This window comes from Phaenicophaeus curvirostris, chromosome 8 (genome assembly GCF_032191515.1).
Source record: "Phaenicophaeus curvirostris isolate KB17595 chromosome 8, BPBGC_Pcur_1.0, whole genome shotgun sequence".
NCBI classification, from domain to species: domain Eukaryota; kingdom Metazoa; phylum Chordata; class Aves; order Cuculiformes; family Cuculidae; genus Phaenicophaeus; species Phaenicophaeus curvirostris.
The window spans coordinates 26,712,388-26,738,461 of record NC_091399.1 but is presented as its reverse complement, the minus strand read 5'-3'; the positions used below and the strand labels follow the sequence as shown (position 1 = coordinate 26,738,461).

The 26,074-nt window shown below is 38.0% G+C and overlaps 1 protein-coding gene across 1 annotated transcript in view; it reads left to right on the top strand.

The window, feature by feature from the left end:
• ST6GALNAC3 (ST6 N-acetylgalactosaminide alpha-2,6-sialyltransferase 3) overlaps window positions 1-26,074 on the top strand; it is a 219,707-nt gene that overhangs the window by 79,334 nt on the left and 114,299 nt on the right. The window contains exon 2 of the mRNA XM_069862896.1: window positions 23,028-23,222. Within this exon, the coding sequence (XP_069718997.1) occupies window positions 23,028-23,222 (195 nt within the window). The remainder of the gene's footprint in view (window positions 1-23,027; window positions 23,223-26,074) is intronic.

Genomic DNA, 26,074 nt, shown 5'->3' with positions numbered 1-26,074 from the left:
ACCCCCAGCTCTCTCAGCTGCTCCTCATAAGCGTTGTCCAAAGTTGTTTGTTGTTTGTGTTGTCCAAAGAAACTATAGGATTCATGAGAGCAAGGTTACTGCAGCATTTGAGATGTAAGGACTGAGTTATCTTTCTTGTTCACCTCCCAGGTAACAAACCCAAACAGGGTTTGCTGTGCACATGGGTACAGCGTTCCCTCACCATGGTAAGTACCTGAGTGCAGTGAGTCCAGGTGTGCTGTTTCTTGACTCAGAGGCTAGACGGAGGCTTTGCCTGTGGTGGGTTAGAAAATATGCAAAGTCTGGAATTAGAAGATTGACTTGCTATGACCTTGCCTTATGTTGGATATTATTGATTAAACAGGAGGGGCTGCTTATTGGAGAACCAGGAATAAAATGTTAAAGGAAAAAGCTTATTTTTCAGTTTGCAGAAGGCTGGCTGAGATCCAGAGTGGTGCATATTTTTAAAGCCCATAATTGTCAGTGTTTCTAGGTAGATGTCATAGGACACTCCTCTATGTCCTTGGAGCCCACGGTGAACTTGCAAATTGTCAGTCTTGTTAGTGTTTCTCCGTTCTGTGGTCAGTGCATTTGGTAAATCTTTCAAACAGTAAGAGATAGCTGTGATTGATTAGCTTGGATCATAGAGATCCCATACTTGATTTTCGAAATTCATCCAGTCCTTCGGTATAGGGGAATACAGTTGGTATATTTGTAGATTTAGATGTCTCACTCTATGAATCCACTCAAAATGTAATTGAGTCCAGTTATTCTAGTTAGATTCTGAGTCATAGGGCACAATGTTGCTGCACTACCCAGCTAGTACAGTATAATATAAAGATATTACAAAGCTATTACTAGACTAGACCCTTGGTTCTGTAGTCTTCCAGGAATCTCATTTAAGTCATTAGTTCAGTATTATTTGTGCCTCTTTCCCCCCCCCCCCCTTTTGCTTTCCTGTATTTTAACTTCTTCATTGCTATCGAAATCTGCGATTAACCTACATGTGCACTCAAATTCACCAGGGCAGAAATATTCAACATGCCGAGTGCAGAACACATTCCAGTATCACAGCAGAGACATGGATGCTGGCATAATTGAAATCTGAGAATTGCAAGTACAAAATTCTTTCCCTACCTCCAAAAACGCAACCCCACAAACCTCCGCAAACATTCTTCAGTGAATTTTATTGGAAATTATTGACTGCTATGTAGGCTGAAAGCCTGATTCAGTGTTCTTTGGTGAGAAAATTACAGCAAGTTATCTCACCATCTGTGATACTCATGGACTCTTCAGAGGAATGGCACAGTTGTTATCAATCAAATTGCTTTATCAAGCAGACCTCTGCACTATCAGAAGAGCGTGTTCACAGGAAAAAAATAGAGCAAATTTATATAATGTATTATTCTCCCCTTTTCCTTCCTAAGATGCCTGTCCTTGATTTACTACTGTCCAGGAAGGCAGGTGTGCTGAATCCATATGTGTAAACACTCGAGATGCACATTCTGTACAATACCCTCACAAAATGCTTTCACTCAACGATGCCCTCCAGCAGTTGTACAAATCAGAAATGTAAGTCTGTAGGTTGTAATCCTTTAAGACAGCTTTCTCAGTCTTCTGGGAAGAGGTATAATCAGACAGCATTTCCCAAACATGCCAAACCAGTTGGGAGCAGACATTTTCCTAAACATTAAATGGGATTTTTCAAGATGTTATCGTTAAAATCTTAGACCAAAATGTTAATTGAACAATATCAGACTCTTGCACGTCTCTATCTCTTTTCCTTTCTTTGAATTGAGTTTAACAATGGAAATGTTTCTCAAGCCGACTAGCCAGAGCCTGGGAATGCAGAGCAGTTGTCTCTAGTGAATCTTCTCTGTTTTTCTTTCATTAATTAAATATTCAACATTGTAGCATCCTCATTTCTTACTTGTTTGAACTGGATCAGTTTCCATTCTCAGAACATTTCAATGCACCAATTCCTTGTAATCACATTGCTGCCTTGAGGATGTATTTAAGCACATCCCTGGGAATAGAAGCTGCGTAGTTCTATCCACATGCACGGTACATCCCCAAAATTCAGGGCTGTTTTTTTTTTTTTATCTTCTGTTGTTCACATCTGCCCTATCCCTGGCATTTTGTAGAGGCCACCCATGCAGCCAAATTTCATGCGGTGTACTTTGCTTAGTCTCTAGTGAGATGACAAAATAGCATGATTGTCCAGCAATGTATTTTTGTTGCAACACAGTCCAATAAAGATCAGTGACTTACTGAAGTTCTATTATATGTCTTCCAACCTCTTATTTAGTTCATGGAATTTTAGAGACGTAATTGTTGCTTAATTTTGAACCAAATTCTTTTCACTGGGATAAAAATCGGGAATCGTTTGATTGACATGAATTGCAATATGTCACATTAGCTGATGCGTATGAAGAGGCAGCCAGGCTCTGTCAGTGAAGTGTGACTGTGGAACTATTTGTCTTACACAATTTAAGAAATGGTTGCATTTTCTAGCTTTGTCACATTAAAGCATCTTCTGAAGTGAATTTGTGGTATGCATGTATAATGGCACGTGGAGTTCTAATTTCAGCTTGTTGTGTCTGATGAGATATTGAGAGAGCTTTATAATTTCTTTACGGGATTGGTGATAGTTGAGTAAGCAAGTTTTTCTCCATGAGTTGTGATCTAATGTGCTCTTTATCCTGCTTGTACGCTCCTGTTCACCTGCTCTCTCTTGCTGTACTCTCAGCATGCAAGATGGCAAACGATCTGTCAGGTCTGGAGCTGTGTGCACGCACTGGTCAGCCAGCAAAATGCCAAGCAAAATGTTGAATAGCTGAGCTGTGCCATTCTGACCTCAAATGCTGGTGCAAATCTGATCAGCTGTTGGTTTTTCTCTTGGGAATTTAGCTGCCTTCAAAATAAGAAACCAGCCTAATGCTTTTCCTGATTGTGTTGAAAGCTGTGAATGCATACAGAGGTTACCGGGGCAGGAAGGAGGGACAGCAGATAGATAAGTCATTGCCCATCGTAGGGGGGTTGGAGCTAGGTGATCTTTAAGGTCCCTTCCAGCCCTAACAATTCTGTGATTCTGTTTAAGTTATTAACAACAAAATAACCCAAGACCAAGACCAAACAAAAAAATAAACCCATCCTGAAAGATCCCAGCGTTAACATGCGTGAGATCTTACATGAAAGACGTTTACTTCTGGTAGACCTTACTTTTCATGTAACGGTGAACTAATTAATGCTTATATACTTCCAACAAATGGAATTAATGCACTCTTTTTTTGGCAACAATTCAAGAAAAATCTTTTTTTTGTTTGGAAGTATTAAATTCTCTTAGTTGCTCGAAAGTGTTTTTCTGGCTCTACTGCTTAATATAGTTACAACCCTGGATTTATTATAGAATTCACTAAAGCTAGCACGAATCCAGAATTAGACTATTCCAGCCTACTTTACTAAATAAGTCTCTTAGGGCCTTTGCTATTAGATTGTACTTAAGTACTGCAGAAAAATTATTCAACACTCAGTAAGTTGGATTCTGTCTTACGGTACCTAAGAAATGAAGACTGCCAAGAAACGCTCATAAATTCTTGTGAAGAATAGCTAAAGCATTGATATCCTTTCTTGTCCTCAGGTTTGTAGATAGATGAGAAAAATCCACACTTTAGAAGTTGTTCAGTTTGTCTTTACTTATTTTAAATCTGTGATGTATAAGAAGCAGTAAGGACCCAGGCGGGTGTAACCCCAAGCACAAACATGGTCTAGGTGGAGAATGGACTGAGAGTAGCCCTATAGAGAAGGACCTGGGGGTGTTGGTGGATGAGAAGCTCAATGTGACCCAGCAGTGTGTGTTTGCAGCCCAGAAAGCCAACTGTATCCTGAGCTACATCAAAAGTGTGACCAGCAGGGTGAGGGAGGGGATTCTCTCCCTCTACTCTGCGCTCTCAGAAGACCTCACCTGGAGGGCTGCGTTCAGTTCTGGAGTCCTTAGCACAGGAAGGACACGAATCTGTTGGAGTGAGTCCAGAGGAGGCCATGAAGATGATCTGAGGGCTGGAGCACTTCCCATATGAGTGCAGGCTGAGAGAGTTGGGATTTTTCAGCCTAGAGAAGAGGAGGCTCTGGGGAGACCTTAGAGCATCTTCCAGCACTTAAAGGGGGCTAGAGAAAAGTTGAGGAAGGGCTTTTTATCAGGGAGTGCAGTGACAGGATGTGGGAGAATGGTTTTAAGCTGAAAGAGGGGAGATTTGGATGAGATATCAGGAAGAAATTGTTTACTGTGAGGGTGATGAGGCACTGACATAGTTTGTCCAAAGAAGTCGTGGGAGCCTCTTCCCTGGAGTTGTCCGAGGCCAGGTTGGATGGGGCTTTGAGCAACCTGATCCCATGAAAGGTGTCCCTGCCCATGGCACTCGGGTAAGAACTGGGTGATGTTTAAGGTCCCTTCCAACCAAAACTATTCTATGATTTTATGATTCTATGAAATAACTAGAAGAACAGTTGCTATCAGAAATATCACTTATACAACAATAGTGCTTATATGTCTGTCTGTTTGACTGTCTATCTAGTTCTCTTCTCCATATAGCTGTTGCATTTCCTGATCTTCACATCTTACATTTCTAAAAGTTTTGTGCATAGTAGTGACCATTCAGAAGAGGAGGATACAAAGTAAGGTCCCAGGTGAAGGGAAGGAATGTAAAATTGAGCTGTCATTGGACTGGATGATCTCCAGAGCTCCCTTCCAACCCCTACCATGATTCTGTGTAACATGCACTCTGCATGGTGGTAGCTGCCACCTAATCAACGCATATATAATTTGTTAATAACTGCACTGTATGCTGTCTCTGGCCTGGGGAAGAACGTCTTAGAGGATGTAGTTTCATTATTTCCATTATTCATGGAACATCTTGTAAAGCTAAATGATATACAAGCAGTGCAAAGATGGAAAACTCATCTCTGTTTGATCATAAACTGCAGAAACCTCCAGGGACTAATGAGTGTAATATTGCTTCCTGCTCTCGCCTGGGCCCAATGACAAACAGAAAGTCCACAGCTAGATGCAGATGAGAAGTCATCCATCTGTACTCTGACTGTCTTTGTTCTGACATTACAATTAAGTAATTGCAAAGGGTGAGTGGTGTATGTGTACACGCACGTGCCCATGCATACATGGATATCTTGGCTCTGGTACTCGTTTCATTTACAACCCACATGAAAATTGAGAGCAAGTCTTACTTCCACTAGGAATGCTATCATTGACATTATATTCCGAACAAGCACAATGTTTGTAGTGATATGAAATATTTCTCATGAGATTCTCGTGTTTAAATATCCTCCTTTTGTTTGAAATGAAAGACACTCTAAGTTTCATTTTCCTTTTACTTCTGCTTCCTTCAGATGTGAAAGAATAAGGTATCCTATTAATTCTGCTTGTAGGAATTCTTTCTGCTCTCATAGGACCAGAAGTGCATTTTAAATTGTGTGTATGTTGGGGGGTGTTTTCTTTTGTTCTCTTTGTCACTCTATGCCAAACTGTTCTGCTACCAGAAAATGAAACATTATGTCTATAATATTTTTTATCACGCTGTCTAAAAGACCAGCCAGGAAACCAGTACATCAGAAAGAAACACGATGAGAATAAGGAGCCGTTGGTTTACAGCAGCAGCGTGCTGCTATCCAGCACCTTCTAGGTTTGGTTTCCTGCCACTTCTGCTTCTGTTGAAAGATGACTTAGGGAACAAATCCATGTGGTCAGTTCTGGGTGATCAAAGCAGGAGAAAATCAAAGAAAAAGGAATGAGCACACAAGTTTAAAAGAAAAGGATGGAAAGGAGGAGGTGTGGATAATGAGTTTCTTAACCCTGTCTGTGAGCCACAGTTTCAAATTTCTTTATATGACAGTCAAGGGGGCTGTCAGCTATAGGTGGCTTTTACTGGAGCAGTTTCTAGTGAGCAAGGATGTTTCTTGGATGTTAGGAGAAATGTTGTTCTTAAAGCCACTGCATGTGTTGCCACTGGCACCTGGACAGAGATTGATCTTCCACCCGTGCAGGTATTTCTTCTCAAAAAGCAACCGTGCAACAAATAAAAGGCATTTTCAGATGGTTCTCTCTCTTTATGTGGCTTGCTATCCATTTGTCTCTTGGTGCCTCATGCTTAATAGCCTCTCTAATAAAAAAAGAAAATCAATTTCACTTCACTAGATTTCCCAGAGAGATAGCAGAAGTACAGGTGGTGGCTTTGCTGGAGTTTATTCTGGAAGCTTTGTTATAAAAGAACTCCAGGTCTTACTGAATGTCACACCAAATACTTCTGACCGGGGATCAAGGGCCATATGGTGAGGTCCTTCTTCCACTGACCCTCTGGTGCATGCATTTCATTTCAATTCAGCACGTTTAGCATCTGATAAACAGTCTGTCAGAAACATACTGTATTTTCTTAATAAAAAGCCTTCTTCCTTTGTGCTATAAGCACAAAATTATAGCTAAAGCAATGGTGTTTATTATGTTCCGTTACTCAATATGTTAGACTATATAGGAGTTAAACCTCATTGGGGATTCAAGGCGTGGGAACAAGCTTCTCTCTCTGTCTTCTATCCACCCTTTCCTTGTTTAGTCACAATGTTATAAATGTATACCCATGCAGTTCGATCTTTCCGGGAGCCTTGGGATGTATGATTCTAGGTTTTCAGTTCAACAATCTGCTTTTGTTCTACAGTGTCTGTGTTAAAAGCCTAGATGTCATAAAACAGAACAGGACTCATCACGTGGGGGAATGCCATTGTGGAGCAGAATTGTGCTTTCCATCCATCTGTGTTTACAGGGTGTTCCTGGAAGTCTGTGTGGGCATAAAACCAATTCTGTCCTCTCTTCAGTTCTTGAAACAGAACATTTTGGTAGCCTCTCAATATATTATAAAGAGGTTTTACAGATAACAGCTCCATCTATTGCAACTGAAAACCTTTTACAATTTATTGGGCATGTGGGGCAAAGTGACGTGCAGCTCATCAGAAAACACAGTCATTTCCTTTGAAGATTTACATGTGAATACAAGATTCTCGTCTTGATTACTTTCTATTCATTGTTTAGTGGATTCTATTGCTGCCACGAAGAACTTAAAATTAAATTTTTAAGCCTGGAAGCTGGGAATTGGATAGATGTTTGGGACTAATCTAATCCAGAACCTGTACAAATTGATTTCACATGATGGAAAGTTGTGGAAAAATTGCAAACCCATGCTGAAGTGTTTTGTTTTCCTTACTGTATGTACATCCCCCAGTTACTGCTTAGGGTTAAATCTTGCCCATGGCCATACGGTTTGCCAGCAGAGTAGGTTACAAATGAAAAGACCTGTAAGACATATTCTTCAACAGGTCTCTGTTATTGGAGTGACATGGTCCTTCTCACCCTGAAGTTTTAAAATTCAGAGATTCTTACTTATATCTACTTTTAATTCATAGTTGCATTCAGCAATAATATGGAATTTATAACAGCAGCAATCCACTTTTTTTTTTCTTCTCCTTCTTGCAGTGCTCTAGGGTGTTGTAGTTTCCATAGGATGATGTATTCTTAGTTAGAATTTAAGTCTAGTGACTTAAAGTTCAAGGTTCGCATCTACTCAGAATAATATTCCTGGACCATTGCCTATTAATTATTCTCTCACAATAGCCTTGCAAGCAAGTATCATAGGTCAGGATGATTTACACTTCCTTGAAATTAATCTAATTAATAGATAATTTTACTATTGTACTTTCTAAAAAGATGATAAAGTTCAACAATAATGGACTCTACTATGGATTTTTCTATCTACTAATATCATTATAGATCAAATTTGGCGATCAAATTAAATCATGGATGGGTATTAAAAACCTTTGATGAAATTGTAATTTTTTTTTAATCTCATTCCAGTACTGTTGTAATTGTGCTGCACAGGAGGAGAGAATAAAATGAATCAAATTTAATTTATTCATTACTAGACAACAGATAATTAAAAAAATAAAATTTTGCTTTGTTAGTGATGTGATTACCTTACCTGGTTTGGATCTTAGTTTAAGTAACTGACAGATTTTGAATTCCTGTTGCATTTTGATCAGATTGTTTGAATTTGTGCTGTAATGGACTTACTACTGTCTCATTTCTTCCCCTCTGTTGCAATTTTTGATGGACTTTTAATCCATCATATTGACCTTGTTGATTCTTAAAAGCAGACTTGTTTGCGCTTGTATTGGGTTTACAATGTGGTTAAAAGACGAGGAAACCATTTACCCCTGTATAATAGGATAACAACATCTCACCCTAGTCTGCAGTGTAGCCTGCTGTGATTTGCCTTTGCTGCAGAGGCGAAGGGGGTCTTTTAAGGTCCTTCTTTCTTTTGCAGTGCAGAGGAGACTCTTTAACTGAGTTTGTCTGCCAGGATTGATTGTCTAACTGCTTTTTTTTTCTTTTTTCTGCATAGCTAATTTGTCAAAACCTCTCTGACTCTTCTTTCTCCTAGGTCTCTGTGCAGTAAAATAATCCTGTAATTGATCCATTATATTTCTGTGTATAAATAACATGTAGGCAATCTATGCTGTGGTCAAGAAAGACAGAGAAAACTCTGAGATTCTTAACCGATACAGAGCTTTCCTATAGATTTCAGTCTTTGCATCATGTTTGGGTGTAAGGGAGGAAGCCGATTACTTCCCTGTTGCTGTGACCATTCAATAATAACAAGAAGAAACAAAGGTGAAAGATGAGCAGCAAATGTCTTTCTCTGCTCTCTGTTATTTAATCTGATTTAATCATGACCAGTTTCTTGATGTCACAAAATCTTCTTCTTTCACTTTAAAGGGATATGTCAGCTGCTGTCTCTTTGAGGTGATAGTGTGAGGCTTTTAGAAGATGACAGCTTTGGTACTCAACAAAAAAAAAGGCAGAAGGATGAAATAAAATGTGTGTAAGCCTAGTAGTTTACTTCATCTTTTAATGCTTTGTATGCTTTTACCCTTGAATGGACAGCATATGACATTCCTTGGTACAATCTTGGTCAAAATTTGAAAGGTTAAGTTGTTTATTGTGAAAATTTCCCCTGACTCTCTTCAAAAGCACAGTGAATATTCTTATATAAAGTGATGTGACTGTGGTAGGTTTTCTGTCCTGGCACAACCTGTGCACAATGTGTTTCCTTGAGATACTTCCTAAGAAATGGGAATTAGGGCTGGCTGTTGCAAACTTGTTTTGCAGTAGTGTCTGAAGACTTAAAAGTAGATTGAAATGCTGTTTTCCAGAGCCATTTCTGTCACTTCTCTGTCAGAAAGCAGAGAGTGCTTTCCAAAAAGCTGAACCTAAACCAAACAGCTCGTATTGTTCTTGCTGCTGATAGTGAATGAGTTCTGGAAATGGGTAGGACTAATTTGATACATCAAATGTTGTTTGAAAAAGTTCTTCTAGTCTGCTGCCTTTTTATTTATATTAAAATTTTCTAGACAAATACATTATGAAAAGCTGGTGCTTCCAGTTATCTCCTAAAGCACACTCTTTCCCTGTAGTGTTAGATGCTTCCAACTGCATATTTCTTGCCATAGAGGGCACTTTGCGGAGTCTAAGTGGAACAGTACTTTCCTTTTCTTAATAAACCATCTATTTTCCTAATGCAGCACTAATCAAAACATTTGAATCTCAGTAACAAAGGCTTAAAAATATTAGGGTTGAAATACAGCAGCCCACGACCATTACAGCAACCACAGGAGCAGTGTCTTAACAGGAAAACAAAAGACAAACAACTACAGGAAAAAAGGGCACGTGTACTGGTCTGCAGAGGAACAGTGATGCTGCTTCCATACAGAGGAAGGATATTTAATATGGTAAAAGGAAGAATTAATCTGAGATGAAATATGGCGTTCTGAGAGGGAATTTAGGATGGAATTATTTGGCTAGACAAAGGAGTATATATAAGGAATAGTTAAGTACAAGACTCATAAAAACAGTTACAGAAAGGGAAACTGGCAAGAAGGTTTAAGATTTAAATGGGGATCTGGAGCATAACTGCAGAAAACCATGGGATTAAAGAATTAAAGCTAACATTTCCTTAAAGTTAATAAAAAGATAATTTGGAAACAGTACTGTGGAGTAGCAAGAACTGGCTGAAGCAGAAGCACTATTCAGCACTGCAAAACGGGGAGTGCTGCATGACTTTTTGGAGGATTAGTGATCTAAGAATGGTCACAGGGTATAAAATTAGATGTTGTGTTATTCAATGCAGTAATAAACTTTCAGGCAAGAGGAAATGGAGTAAGACCAGCTGAATCTTGACTGGTGACATTTGTGGTGAATGCTGAATAACTTAGAATGAGAAATTGAAAATATCAGAGTCTAATGTCTTGGAACATTAACATCTGAAGTTGGATCTTCTAGCCAAAAAAATTACTGGAATACCAACATACCTAGGGTTTAAAATGATTAAATCTACTTTCTAGCACTGTGGGGTTAGCTACATCTGCAGAAGCAAAGAAGTTGCAGAGAAATATTCTGATTGCTCACAAACTCTGTTCCTGATTTAATGAAACAAAGTATAAGGAGAGATCTAAGGAAAAAGGAAGGGCATCATTAATTTTGGCATCCAAAATCAAATGAAAAATGATCAGCTGATTAGTGATGTGCATTTTGTTCTTTTAACTTATCCAGTAATGTGTGAATGTCACATTATATAACACTTACAATGAATAAACCTGGAAATGAAATGTTAGGATGGATCTTTGTGTTCCTCCCCTGACTAGTGGACAACTTGTCTTGTTAATCTGTATAGCAGCGTCAAATTAAACAAATTGCATTATTTATGGAGATTTATGGCTAAAAGGATTAGAGGTTCACTGAGAAAATCTTGTGCTGCTTTTTTTTTCAGAGCACTGGGATAATGTTTATGACTTGTAGTGATTGGAACAGATAGGGGTAAAGCTAAAGATAAAAAGTATTTACCTATAAATTAAGAACTTTGAGAAAAATAATAGAAAATATTGAAAACAGACCAAACAGTAAATGTAACATTACTGCATTCATTAGACGTGCTTTTAAAATATCATAGATCCTAGGCTCTCCAATATTAAAAATAATGCTTCTTTTTTAGAAATAACAGAGTATGAATCTGGTTCTATCATTTAGGAAAACTCATCTTTGCCTACTACTTCCAAACTGTCTTGGACACGTTATTTCATCTCACTGGTGCCTCTGGCAGCTTCCCTGATAGAAAAAGAACCATTTTTTTGTAACATGTGGGACGTTAAGATAAGTTCATTAGAGTTTGATTGACCTTATTCCACTGCTGTAGAGCAGAGTGGTGTTAAAGAGAGTTGGAAATAAATGACCTCTGTGCTGTTGGTGTGTGGGAGACAGAAAGCTTATGGTCAGAACCTGCTTCCTGCATTGGCAGCAAAACTGAAGATGAGAACTTGTACCTGTACAACTGGCAATTAAGGAAGATTCCTTTTGGCTCTAAGCTACAAAGACACAGTGTTTGGTCCCACAGACCTCAGCAAGGTTGCTCAGGAGCTGGGTTTGGGCATGGCAGACTTGATTCGAGTGGGAGTTGTGGGATCCTATGTTTGCAAATTAAGTAACTGATACACAAAGGAAAAAAACTAAAATTCTCTAATGATATTTTTCTTACTGTACCTTTTCAAATTTAATTGTGCGCTGGCTTTCTTTTGGTCTCCTTTAAATCAACTGGAGATATCTTTAAATGTAGGAGGGACCGGATTCAACAGTTGGTTTTGTTCAGTGCAAGCAGCTAGAAATGCAGTATAGATCTGAGGACCCAGACAGCAAATGAGGTCTTTGAGTAAAATACTTTGTGGAAATACTTATTTCTAACTGGGTAACTGTTCTAACTTTACTGCTGTTCGAAAACAGTACAGCCGGGTGGATGTTAGGGTAATTCTGCAGATAAGGAATTTGAGGAAGACAGGAATTTGAGGAACAAGAACCATTTATGTCCATCTCATAGCAGAGGTGCATCCTTCCTATCATAAGCCCATCTTGTTTTCTGGAGAATAATCCACAGACTGTGTGAGGCAGTATTGCCACTGTAATTCTCATTTGAAACCATACAGAAATTAAACTCAATTTGAATGTTTTGGGTTTTTTTGTTTTTTATTTTTCCTTTCTTTTTTTTTTTTACTACTATTATCTGTTTCTTGCATGCAAATAAGTAAAAAGTGTGTGAAGGCGACATGGGTCTGAAATAACTCCTGGCACTTGACAGACCTTCTATATTTCACGGGCTAAATGATGGAAAACTACTAAGTGTGCATTTTGATGGAAAAAACGTGACAAACATTCTAGAGTGGCTAGAACTGATTTCTTTCAAATTTACGAAAGCCACAAATAGGATATATTTGCCTTTTAATATCTAGCACTTTTTAACATAGATTCATGTAAAAGTGTATTTTTTTATCTAAGCTTTATTAGTCAGAGATTGATAATTTTCTGTATGAATTTTCCATAGGGATTTCCTGGTGCATGTGCTAGTTCAATGATACATTTTCATATGAAACACATGAAGCTTTTTTAAGCAAAAATAAAAGCACAGAAAATCCAAATCAACTCAATTACACTTGCAGATTAAAATAAAACTGTAATATGTATTTATTGTATCGAAGTACTAACTCTATGAATTTTTGATCTGCTTTAAAAATGTATATCTTGGATTCGATTAGATTAACTCTGGAGTAATCTACGCTGAATAAATCTGTCTTCCTTTCATATGATTTGTCACTGTTTATGGTAGGTTTGTACACACAGCTTTCACCATTATTTTCTAGGCAATAAAAGCAGCCATGCAGAAAACCCACCCATAAATGTCGGAAAACAGAGATATTTTGTTGTATTCCAAGGGCTTTGAAGGTCAAGTTCACTTCAGTTCACTCACCCAGTGTGAGAGGAGCCGATACAATGATAGAAAGTGTGTTTGGGTAGGATATATGTGTTACTGTCCCTGTACTATTCTACCAGGATAACAGATCAGTGAGAGATTAAACTTTACTGCTTGGAAGAATTTCTTTCAGAAAACTATCAAGTTTTATGATTTCCTCTAGCTCCTATTGAGATGCTCTGCTGAAATAATGAATCCACAGAATTTATAGCTTTTAGCACAATGGATATTGGCTCCTGATTGTGGCTTTTGAGTGCTATTCCACTGCAGGTATACCACTCAACTGAGCGCATTCACAAAATAGGTCTCAGATCATGGATTTTATTGTAAATGTGAAATTGTATTTTGCTTCCTTCTGATAAAAAACTAGTTCACATTAAATTATCTTCCTTATTCCCAGAAGTTAGAGTTCATGACAAAAGGCAAAGATTGTCCACTGTGGATTTGTCAGAACTGGCAAGGAACCTGTTCTGCAGTGTCCCACCAGGTTTTGCCACAAACTCTGTGCTGCCTGGACACAGTTTTACCTTTTTTTTTTATTCTTCTTTTTTTTTTTTCGTTTTTTCTTTTTCAATAAGGAGAAGACATGATCAATAAAGCTCATAATTAAATTGAGGCCACTGCCTTGATCAGTGCTTTTATTGTGTTTCAGTGCCCTGATTTAAGGAGCTCCCTAGGTAACTGAGGGATATGTCATCAACTTCTTGAGCACTATTTGAGCAATCATTATGTTCTGTAACCATAATGCTGCATATTCTTTGCTATCTGGAGAACCTCCCTTGTGACAACTCTGATAACCACTTGTTCAAGTTATCCAAGAATGAATGATGAGCAGACACACGCGTAGAAGGAATACAATTGTTCTCAATAGGCAAGATATTTTGTTGAAATTCCTGCTGGTTTTCAACGTTTTCCTGTGACTGCATCAGCAGAAGCCAGTAAAGGGAGGAGTGAGATCATGCCAGTACTTGGAAGGAAAGTTTGCCAAAAACATACAGGCCTTTTGCTCCTCTGTGTTGGTAAAATTACTGCATTGCTCAGTGCATCCCCTCCTGCAAATGAGATATAAAATGTAGGCCTGCCTTCTATTTTTCATTTGGATCATAAAATTGTTGGTTCTGCTGCTCTGAACATGCAATATTTAGCACAGTTGATCTGCATCCTAGATGGAAAGCTCTGTGCTGTAGTGGTGTGATAATAGTATGATTGTTAATACCTAATATAGAGGTGCCTTGCTGAGTTCTTCATACCTTTGTCCAAAACCAACCCCCTAAAAACTCACATAGAAATTAATTCATGTATATCTTACAGGTGGCATGTTTTTCTTGCACTGGAAAGCGAAATCATTAGATAGAATGAACCCTACTACTACCATCCTAGCCTTAACACATTCTTCATGTGCCTCCATTTGCTCAAAAGTTTGCTACCTTGAAGGGTTATATGCCACAGAAATAGTTTAATGTCTGCATCTAAATCTTGGCTTTGAAGATCTCTTCAGAGATGACACTGCCGTGCTGGTGTCTAGCTTCTTTTTCAATCCTTTTTTATTGGGATTTCTTCCCCAAATCCCCTTTATCGAAGCTTCCAACAGAGAAAACAGCATAAAGAAAAGAACAAGAATTAAGCAGGAAAAGTGTGGTTTCCTCCCTAAAAGTAGTAAGTTCCCAGCTATATGGCAGAAAATTTAAAATTCCTGTTAGGAAATAGCTGCACTCAGTCTAGACTTCTCTGTAATTATGTTTTGCTTTTTGTTGGCTATAAATGATTAAGCCTATTGAAATGTTACTCCATGTGCCAGAAGCAGACAATGTTTGGAGGTACTGAATAATACATTTTTACTTCTCTGATGACATAGGAGGCAACTCTGTATGCACGAGGTGGGCTGGAGCAGCTTTACCAAAGAAAACAGGGAGATTTCTGTTCTTGATGAAGGGAAAGGGTCTTGCGAGAACAATTTAGAATGCAGGTTTATTTTTTTTTATGTAAAAGGCCATCCATGGAGGCCGGAGAGAGCATCCAGAGCAACTTTCTGAAAGTGCTGACCTTCCAAGGAGCTGTGTGGGATGAAGTTGGTGTGAAGGGCTAGAGGAAGAACCCTGCCAAGTGACAGACTGGCTAAGATCTTTTCTGTTTTCCAGTGTTATCTGGCCTTTAGAAGGAAACTGAGGCATGAGGCCAATTTTTGTTAGTGTTAAGTCTAGCATGGCAGTCAGATCTTTACAAAGGAAAATTCAATGGAGGAAGCTTGGACTTGTCCAGATGGTGGCAGGCAATTACATTGCACTGTGTGAATTTCTGGTCATGTAGTTTTTGCTCTGTAGCATTAACTTTCCACTGCAGGTAAAAGGGAGCTGCAGGCAAGTTAAGATTTCCAGCAAAAGACCTTTTCTTCACAGATGTGCAGCCTGAGAATACCGAGAATGTGGGGTTGTTGCAGCATTTTATTTACTTTCATTTCTTCTGCCCCGGATGCTATCCCATATTTAATTTTATTTTGTTTTCTTTCTTATCTAGAAGTTAGTACTTCTGGAGGTTACATCCTAGTGTAGTGTTTGCTAAACATAAAGGTATGAGATTAACAGCCCTTTCTCCTGCTATGTACCAAACACACTGAAGGTTTTACTGCTAAAAAATTGAATTTATCTCACTTTTCACTTTAGAAGCTCTCACATTCCCTTTCCTGTGAGTTTCTGAAACAAGTTGGGTATTTCTAATATTTCATACAAAATAACAAAGAAATGCAATAGGCTTTTAATGATGACATCTTTTTTCATATATAGAGATCTGCAGACCAGAGATCTGCTGGTATTTTATTGTTTTCTGACTCTTTCTAGGTGCATCCGTGGGCCTTTTTTATTATCGCTTTTCTTCTGATCTGTGTGTTTTGAGTCTATTTCTGTTGAAAGAATCAGCTTTTTAAAAGGGATTTTTCATGAAAATGTTGGCAGCTATTGGATATCTGGCAAGATTCTTGTGCAAACGGCTCGGTTAGGGCTTCTTTCTTATGATGTAGCCTGTCATGAATCTTTACCTATTTCTATAGAGAAGAGACAGAGGTCGTTTATTAGACATATATTTGGCAGGGTAAGAGTTAATAGTCACATATGGGTGGTTTTTTTCCTTTGAACTTTTCCTCAGCAGGTGAAAAATAGCTACAATCAGGTGGCACTTCAATAAGTAGTAACAACCAACTGCCAGGTTGAAAGCTCACAAATTCTTGTACCAGCAGTTCTATTATAGGGAGGCGGCCGTCAGCTTGTGTGTGTGTCTGAAATCTTGCCAAGCTATTGATAAGAAGAGCTGGGCAATAATCCAGGGTACAAAAAAAAAAAAAAAAAAAAAGCACCATTTGAGAGCTGTATTGCGGAGTCTTTTTTTACTTTTTAATAACACTTTATCATGCAGCGAGTCTATTAGTATTTATATAATGTGCATCTACAGCTACTGATGAAGTTCACCCTACTTGTGAAGGACATGGATGAATCAGTAACAGCAGCTTTAGATTAAATATTCTTAATGTATCTTACAGAATGAAAAATCAACACCCTTATTTAAAATGTGCTTCTCTGCCATGGACATTTTAATGGGCAAGATATTTTAAGGTACTGGACAACTTTCAGTTGCAGTGTAAAATGAAGCTGCAGGCTGGCAGCAGGCATGTCTTGCTCAGAAGATGCTTTGGTGTTACTGTGACTCTGTGGTTTGTGGAAATTGAAGCTGTGGTAATGATGTGTGTGTCTCTTGTTATGTGTAGATGCTGTTTTCATAGGGAACCCTAGATCTGAAGGAGAATGCTGAAGGAAATTCAAATTCAGCTTCGAGTAAGCAGGAAAGTAGTGGAAGAAACAATCACTATAGGACATAGAGAATTCAAAGTGCTGGGAAACCTGAAATATCTTTAAGAATATCTCCAGACAAAACCAAAAGCTTCTCCTTATTAGGCTTTGAGTTTAGGGCAAGAGGTAATAGTGATGCAGATTAATTCTTGAAATCTGGGAACACTTTGTTATTTGAAGGGTTCCAAATAATTTCTTAAGCATGATAGCATATGGGGAACCTTCAAAACACTTCAACAGTTGCTCCTTGAAACTTCGAAGTTCTTCACCTTGCATACTTTCATGTTATTACCCGAAAAGGTATGCAATTTCTGATGGGAATGCTGTATGTAATAATGTTATGCTGTTACCTAAGATTAAATGCTAGTAGTGAGAATCCTCCTGGATGTAAGCAGTGAAGGCTTTTAATGTAGCCTGCTGCTGCATCAGTTGTTTGGACAGCGCTGTCCTGATTCCTGGGTTTGTTCCTTGCTCAGGTCTTACCCCAGTGAGCCTAAGAACACTCTGCAGACTTTTGGCTTGAATGAAGGACATGTTTTTGAACATGTTTGATTTTGCTGTGAAAACCACTGTGCTGAGCTGTTACGAGCCTGGATGTACCACCATTCACGTGGCACTGCTTTGTGAATCATAGAGCAAACTGAATTGTGGAACAAGTTTTCAACAAATGGCAGCAGTAGAAGAGGCACAATGAGCTGTGCTCTTGAGAGCTCTTCAGCTCCTTAGCTACACAAAAGGCCAGAGCTCCCACAGAGGAGGCACGCAAGAAGTAATGCGTCTTCTATTCATGCCTTCTCAGACATCATAAGCTATGAAGCAGTCCTGATTCAGGGTACGTTCTTAGGAGAAATACTTTCCAGACCACACAGAAGGCTAAAAGTCCTATTTCTTTCCTTATCTCTCCTCTATCTGCTTTTACGTATGCTGCGTTTCTTGCCTTGCTTCTTCATCACTGAACTTTATTTCTGCTCTTACTCCTAGCTTCCTGGCTGTTACATTCCAGTTTAGCAAAGGTCTCCTTTTCTAGAAAGAAAAAAAAAATATTTTTGCTTTAACCTTAATTTTGCTGGATTTTGAAGCCAAACCAAATCCTACTTCTGATATAAGCTCTTACCTGCTTTCTTCTCTTCTTCCAAGTCAAACACTGGCAGCCACCTCCTGTGGAGCCTTTGAACATAATAAGGTTAACTTTCACTTTTGAAGGAGAAGAAAGTAAATCTTCAGCTACCGATTTTATGCAAATGTTGTTTGACACTCATCTGTTTCTGAAAGGATCTTTGCTATGTAGTCTTGCTCCCTCTTTGAAAACTTCTAGGACCCCTGCCTGAGTATCCCTCCAGCCACCCTGTTAAAGGGAGGTTCAGGACAAAAGAAATAGCTGGGAGGCATATTTATTTCCAATACTATTGAAATCAGTAAGGTATGCTGAACCAGTGTGCTGAAGGAATTTAATTTTACTCTCTGTTGTAACAGAAAGTAGCCTTTGAAGAGGATGCTCAAGACTGTAAAAGAGAAAATTAAATAAAATCAGTTTTTACATATAGTGGGCTCCAAAATGAAACAAATTCAGTAAGTGTAGCCTTTATTGTTTTCAGCGGGTATTATACTTGAGTAAAAAACTTGAAACTCTGCATCAGTTCTATAATAAAAGTAGCATAATGTGCAGAGATACTAAAGAAGTGATTGAGTTATTCAAGGTAAAGGTAGGTATTGTAAAACTAATACAATATTACTGCATATTGTATCATCTAACAGACTCCAAACCTTCGTGTAAGTCTTTACCTTTGATTTGTCCTTCCAAGCTCAGTGTTATCCTGTATCCATGAAAATAACAGAAAAAAAGAGAATACTTTAAAAAAATAAATTTCTGAGAAAGGGAACTTTACTAGTTCCAAGTTCTTTACCAGAGTCTTCTATAATTATTCAACTTTAGCACTCTGACTAATTTGGGCAAACAAAACTTTTTGATTTCTTTGTGATCTTAGGGAAGTTGCTTTCAGCCTCAGTTTATGCATCTGTGGAATGGGTTTTTACTGTTAATCTCACTAGGTTGGGGATTTATTACTGCTTGTAATGTGGTTTGGTAGTCTCTGCCATATAATACATTTGAAGTGGAGAAGTGTCACACCTGGGCTAAACAGTAGAATAAAGATACTTGGTACGTACCTGAGTAAAATTTACAGCTTATGAAGTTATCTTCTTATGCTGAAAGTATTTCCTTTCTTCCTCCCTGCTAGACACCTGTATTCAACACAAAAACCTATTTGTCTTATTATTGTATCAGGCATTATCGACCTCCATAAATGGTCTTCTGATCTCCACACTTCTTAACAGATTATGAAAAAAAAAAAAAAAAAAGACTAAAACTTGTTCAGACTGTCAAATTCTTGCCAAAGTGAAGCTAATAAATCTCTCTGGCACTGGAAAACAACAAAGAACAGGTGGTACAAGGTTATAAATAGTGTTAGGGATTATGTTGCCAAATATATATGTATATGCGTGCACAAATAAAATGACTGTTATTGTTTTATTTCTGTGAAGTTTTTCATTAAATCCTAGCAACCATAGTAATGTGGCAGTCCTGTTTTTATTTCAGTTCTTATTTTAACAATAAATTCCAGCCTTAGAAGTGTGAATAGTGCCTAATGCCTATTGATTTTTCACATGCACGCTAGGTAGAATGAGCCTGGTGTCTGAGAAATAGCTGAAACAAAAACTGGGATTATGTCATTGTGGAAACTAAGGTGAGAAGAAGGTGTTTAGTTCTAAGTGTGTGGTTTCTGCCCAGCAGGGTCCCAGGGATGGCACTGCATGTTCTCTGGTCTGAAGTGTGTCCACTTTTATCTCCTTTTTTGTTTAAACTATGTCTCGTTGTTCATTTCTCACTGAATGTGTATTAAAAATGTTTATAATTGAATATACAGTTTTTAATTCAAATGTTGGTAACATCGAAATACCTGCATTAAATTAGCTAGAAAAAGGTGAAGATTAAGATTTATACAGAGGACGTTTCCATATTAGAGATACGTTTTTTTTTTTTGTTAGGAGACTATTTGCATTCATAAGAACTGAAAACAAAGAAGGAATAAGATTTGTTTCTGTGCTGATTTGATAATTAATGTTGGTTTAGCTCTCCCAAATGGGAGGATGTCTAAGTATTTAAAATTTTGATGCAGACAGATTTTGAGACAAATTAAAACCTGGTATTCACTGCTGTATTTCGCTTCATACTTCTCTGTCATATCCTAATCTTCATGTAGAATTCCTGGAGTCTCCAATGCTAAATTTTAAGTTTTATCAGAGGAAAGATAACAAAATCCATTTACCTACAGAAAGGGATTTTAAAAGAAGCTCTTACTGACAAATAGTGCCCATACATATATAATTTTTTTTTTTTGAGCAGGTAAGGGAGCAAGGGAATTGAGGGGAAACCAATTACTTTTAGAGGTGCCCCTTAGAATACTCTTGGCCACTGAACAGTCTGCCTTACTTGATGCTTAAGAAGGCTAAAATTATGATAAGTAGCTGCTTTGTTGTTTTTTAATACATTTACAGTGAAATATATAGAGCCACTGAAACTCCAATTTGCAACAATCTTTCCCTCAGAGGATGCATATTATGGGATCTCATGACTTTAACCAAAATTACTGGTGAATGGAATCCTTAACACAAGTTTTCTCTGCATAAGTTGATAACTAGGCAGTGTGTTTTCTATGGCTAGATATTTATTTTCGAAAACAGTTAATAAGAGATGCCTTGATTCATTTCTGTTTCAAAAATTCCTTTCTCTCATTGCACATTCCCTTCCATAGTACAATGTATTCAAAGAGAAGTAATATAAAAATTGGATGGCATCTTAATGAAGGCCAAGTTATCTACCTACAAATTCTGAATTCTCAGGGCAGCGGATCTCTAGAACAGGTCCCTCTGAGAAGCACACAGTTGACTGCAACATTTTCAAGTTCAGAGCATACCTGCACAAAATAAAAGCAGTTAAAAAACCCAATATTCAACAAACCAGGAAGAAAGAATGTGTAAATCAGGTAGTGGCATCACACTAGGGCAGTATTGGTGCTTCCTTCTGTGGACTTTTTGATTGAAGCACGTCCATATAGTGGAATGAGACTAACAATTCCCCTTTAAATATTTTGCAATATTTTAATTCAGATTTGTAATAAATACTATGACTAATTCAAGCTCCTTCTCATTGCTTTACGATTATCACTTGCACTGCACATCCTGGCTGCTCTTTACACTTTCAAGGCTCTGATATATAGCTAAACATTTCTGACTCCATCTGGTACAAAGAGAAGCGACACAGAAGTGCTCCCCAGACACTTTATTGCAATTTAATGTAAAGCTGCTATAATGCAGTTGATGAAAAGTGCAGTGACTTCCATACATTCTGGAAGCTGTGATTGGGTTGAGGATGCTGCACTGCCCTCCGAAGATTTGCTGGGTTTAATTTTACATCCTGCAGCCATTAGCTGAGTAAGGTTCCTCACTGAATCGCATTGCCACGATACCTTTCTTCTTCATCATCCTCTTCCCTTCCTCCTCACAGAGACCTCATTCCATCTCAATCTTTTGTTGCTTTTTATCTTACAAATTGCAGCCTCCTATCAGATCAAACAGATAGGACCACGCAGTTGACCCCCATAATGTTCTACTCTAACTCACATGTATGAGAATGCAGTAACACCCCTTCATTTTCTGTGCGCTCTTTGTGATTCTCGCTGTCTTCTGGGTCCAGAAACTGGACCAAGCCCTGGAATGGGGCTTGCAGGCTTTGTGTGTGGGTTCAGTGGGCTCCTGCGTAGTAAAACTCTGTCTATGTCTCTCCGAGATTGTTTGCTGTGTAAATATCATTGTTTCTTCTGCTCAGAACTTTGAGTTTTGGGTTCTGCAGGATGCCAAATGGACCTCTGGGCAAAGAATGGGTTCATTGTGTATGGTTGCAATCAGACTTTGCCTTTCCTCCTTCTGTGGCTCTTGCAGCACATGTGATCTTCTTGCCATCGTGTACAAAAGTGCTCCTAATTGTACACTTGCTGATTCCTGTTATCTGGTGGTGTTTGCAGACAGGAATTAGGGTGATCTGGTTCCACCCTCTAGCATGAAATGCGATGTGCTTATGTAGGCCCTTGAGAAAGTACTTCCCCCACTCTATTTTCTGTATATATAGAATCATAGAATCACCAGGTTGGAAAAGACCCATCGGATCATCGAGTCCGACCATTCCTATCAAATACTAAACCAAATGACTGTTTAAATATGACTGTTTAGAGGATCAGAGTTACATTCAGTTGGGTGATTAAACTGTGGCAAATCAGTTAAAACTAGAGTGTAATTAAAATACAGTAAAAACACCCGTAAATGATGATTGCTCTGTTCCACCAGGGAAAACTTAAAAATAATCTTTATGGCAGAGCATCATAGCTGGAATATTTACATATGTCAATAACCTGTTTTGTCTTTAAGTGATTTGTTTAGAAGTAATTAACAGCTAAATAATAGCTAAAAATGAGGGGGGCATCTTATTTCCTATAACTTTTCTGCTGCAGCTGAGTGAGTTACCCAGGAAAAAAGTTGTTCTTTCTGTGGATATATTAACTAACTGGGTAGGTGAGAGGTGGAAAGCAAAGGCTAATTAGATACAGACTTCAGATCTGTTACATTATTAAAAACTGAGGTCATCTTGTCCCAGATAATAATGCCTCTCCTTGTAAACTCTTGAACCTGGAATAAGGCAGAATGTTGTGCTGACTTCACCGACCATTTATTCTAAAATATTTAAGGTTAGCGTATGGGTTCTGTTGCATGAGAATTATTTAAAATTAATGCACAATAATTACTATCTGTAGTGATCATTTTCAAAATCAACTTTGTGCCATATGGCTGCAGATAGCATTATCACTGCATGTATTTGTCATGTGTGTAAAGCATTGATAATTTTGAGTGGAGACTGGTGTCTCCACAAATAAAATTTAAAACTGAAAGGTGTTTTTTGAGAAAAACTTAAAAAACCCTGATTTTTTTGAGCAAAACTGATTAATTTCCTGCCAGATCTAAAATAAACTCTTGAAACCTCTGAAATGTAAATGTATTGAAACAAAATTATCCAGCCACTTGTGCACCTTAAACACAGTGACTACCATAAAAATAATTTCACATAAAGCTCCCTAAAGATGTTTTCCTTCATCCTACAACAGAAGATATGTATTTTTTATTAAAACCAATTCTTCAGGTTAATAAGTTATTTTTTTTCTTCTTTTCATTACAGAGGAAGTCTGTTGTTGCTGTGAGTTTCATTGCCGCTTTCCTCTTTCTGATCATCGTTCGTCTCACAAATGAAGTAACTTTCCCTTTGATCCTAAACTGCTTTGGACAGACCAGTGTCAAATGGATGCCACTATCCAGTGGCCAAAGGCAGCCTCTGAGAACTCATAATGGATATATAAATGTGAAAACACAAGAGGTAAGACCTGGTATCAAAGGCACAGCAAAATGGACCAGTAGATTTCTCTTTCTGTGATCCCACGTAACTGCTTTTCTACCAGCCTGCCCAGTGTAAAAGCTAAAGCATGTAATGTTTCTGAGCTAAGTGTCTTTTAAATGTGTGCTACCATTTAAATGACCGTGGGTTATTGTTTTTAATCTCTGCCATGTCTACAGTGGAGAAAGAAGCAAACTGTCCTCAAAATCCTGTTTGGTTGCAGCGAAAAGCGATGTTTATGCAAGCAATAGAATTTTTCAGCTGGATTTCAAGCCCTCAGTCCCTTTAACTCAAAAGGGAATTTTCTAATGTGTGTTTGCAGTAGTCCTAAAATATTTAATTTTGCTTGGGACAGCGAAGAAAGAAGTAGTTTATTAGTGTTTGTATGTGCATGGAAAAGTGAATACTTTGTGGAATGAACACATGTGATTGTAGAAGAGTTATATTCCTAGAGGTTTATTGGATTTTTCTTAAACTATTATATTCACACCTAGCAGCTATTTGAAAGCCAGGTATGTATTTCCAGTCTGCATTTTAAAATGCTTTGGCCTGTACCTCCTTTGCAAAATAGTTGTTGTGTGATAAGAAAAGTCGTGTGATAGATTTGTATTCTGTAGGAGCTTCTGCTTTAAACTCAGTTGGAAAAATACCTAAAGGTGTTGTTGGGTTTTGGTGGTAGAGATGCTTTTCCCTCAGACTCTCCCGTCTCTCTCTCTTTCTGTACTATTTATAACAGATGCAAACTTGCAAAATAAGCTACTGTAAAAAAAAAAAATTCTCAAAGTTTTTTTTCTGATCAGTTACTGTGATTCACGAGAAATATTATCAGACTTCCACTTACTGCTACTTATTTTTCTTTATAAAATTGCATTTATTATAGTCATGAATGAAATGTGATCACGTAACAGCTTTTACAATGAAAATACTTTCCCACTTCATTTTATTCAGTCTTATAAGTGTATTAGACAAGTTAATTATTAATTTATCTTTAGAATGTTAAATATGAAAACCTGAGTGGTAGAGGGTTATACGTTTTAGGATGCAGCTTCTTTTAAAGTTCTGCATCTTTAAATTGTTGTCCATGTAAGATGCAGCGCTGAGTATATTGGAGGCCAAAGTACATTATCTACAGAGCAGAAAAAGGAAAAGCACCTGAAAGGAAATTGGTTTGATTCAGGGAGTGAATCCTAGCCCAGTGAAATGAACGGAAGCTGCTGTTGGGTTCAGAAGGACTAAGGGTCTGTGCAGTGTATCTTAGATAAAAAAGGACCAGGAACCCACTGAAAATGAGAGGGCGATGTGTTCTGCATGTCCCTAGGTTACAACCACAGTGGCAGGTGTGGAATCTTAATGAGACAGTGCTGCCACGGTCACTTGATCACTATCAATCTGAACTGATAACTGGAGAGGAGAGGAGCATGCTGATCCATTTTTATTCACCATTGCCTTCATCAGAGGTTAGATGTAGCTTGTGGGAGCCTTAATTCATTCTTGAATTTGATAACACGCTTGGAAACTCAAACAGTAGATGGAAATGAACGTCCTGAAAGCTGGTGACCAGTATCGATTAGTAAGACATTTGTCTCAATTTAGCTTAGGTCATGAAGGACTCCTTGAACTTAGTAATTTTAATTGTTTTCCCCCTTGTATTTCCAGATTACATTAATATTTGCTAATTAAAATGATAATGAAGAAATTGAACATGCCTTGCTAATTGTGAACGCACTATCTTCTGACTTAATTATTCCCTACGCTGAAGTTTCATTGTGCTGCCCATGTGAAAAGCTTTTACATGACTCGTATTCCTAACTCACACTAGTAGCTTTCTCAAACTACAATTTTTATAACAAAGATTGCTTTATAATATATGCATTTGTATGCTGTTTGTAATAAAATGGTGAGCAATTCTCAATCGCTCATAGAGATAAACCCCACAGATCTCCCGTTTCTGAAAGTGCCAAAACCATTGAATTTCTGCTCATTTCATAGAATTGAGATAGTCTTTTCTATTTATTTTATGCTAATGTAGTGTGTAAGACAAGTAGAAGGTCCGGTCTGTGAATGGATGTAAAGCCCTAAACAAATGTGGCCAAGGTTTTTGCTAAATGGGACACAATGGGCAAGGACCAAAAGGTGAGGAAAGTAAAGAAATATCAAAAAAATACGTGGTGGAAGGGAAGATAGGAGAGAAGGCTTTTAAAGATGTGATTTTGGCTTTCTCTATTTTTTTTTTTTTGTTGATTCTAAGCACACCTGTTGAATGTGTTCATGATTTTTCTAGGGTGTTTTTGAAGCCTGTCACCCCACTGGGCCCTACGTGTCTCCTGCTGTCCAATAGCACTCCCTCCTGGTTCTTAGCCACTTTCAACATTCTTTTCCTTCTTTTCTTCACATTTGTTCTCTGTTCTCCTTTATCTGTTCCTCTCAGACTGCATTCTGAGGCCAGACTGCATGCAGCATGCCAGGCTCTCTAATGCCAACTTCCATTGTACTTAAATAGCACATATACAAGGTCACCAAAACACAGAAAGTAGAGTAAGTTGCTACCAACTCAGTCAGTCATCTGACCTGACAGGGAAACAAGAAAAACTAGATGAACTATAACTTTACCATTCGTGTCCCTTCCTCAAATACTTTCTGAGGAAAAAGCTAAAAAACCTCAAGACTTAAATCCATGGAAAAAAAATGTTGAAGTTAGGAAGAGCTGATTTATTTTGGGGTAAGGCTGAGTGGGATGAGACCTGAAAACTTTATGAGATAATGGAAAATGAAATACTTGGTGGTTAAAGATGAAGTGATAAATGGCTTTTATTAAACATGATCCAGAAATATGG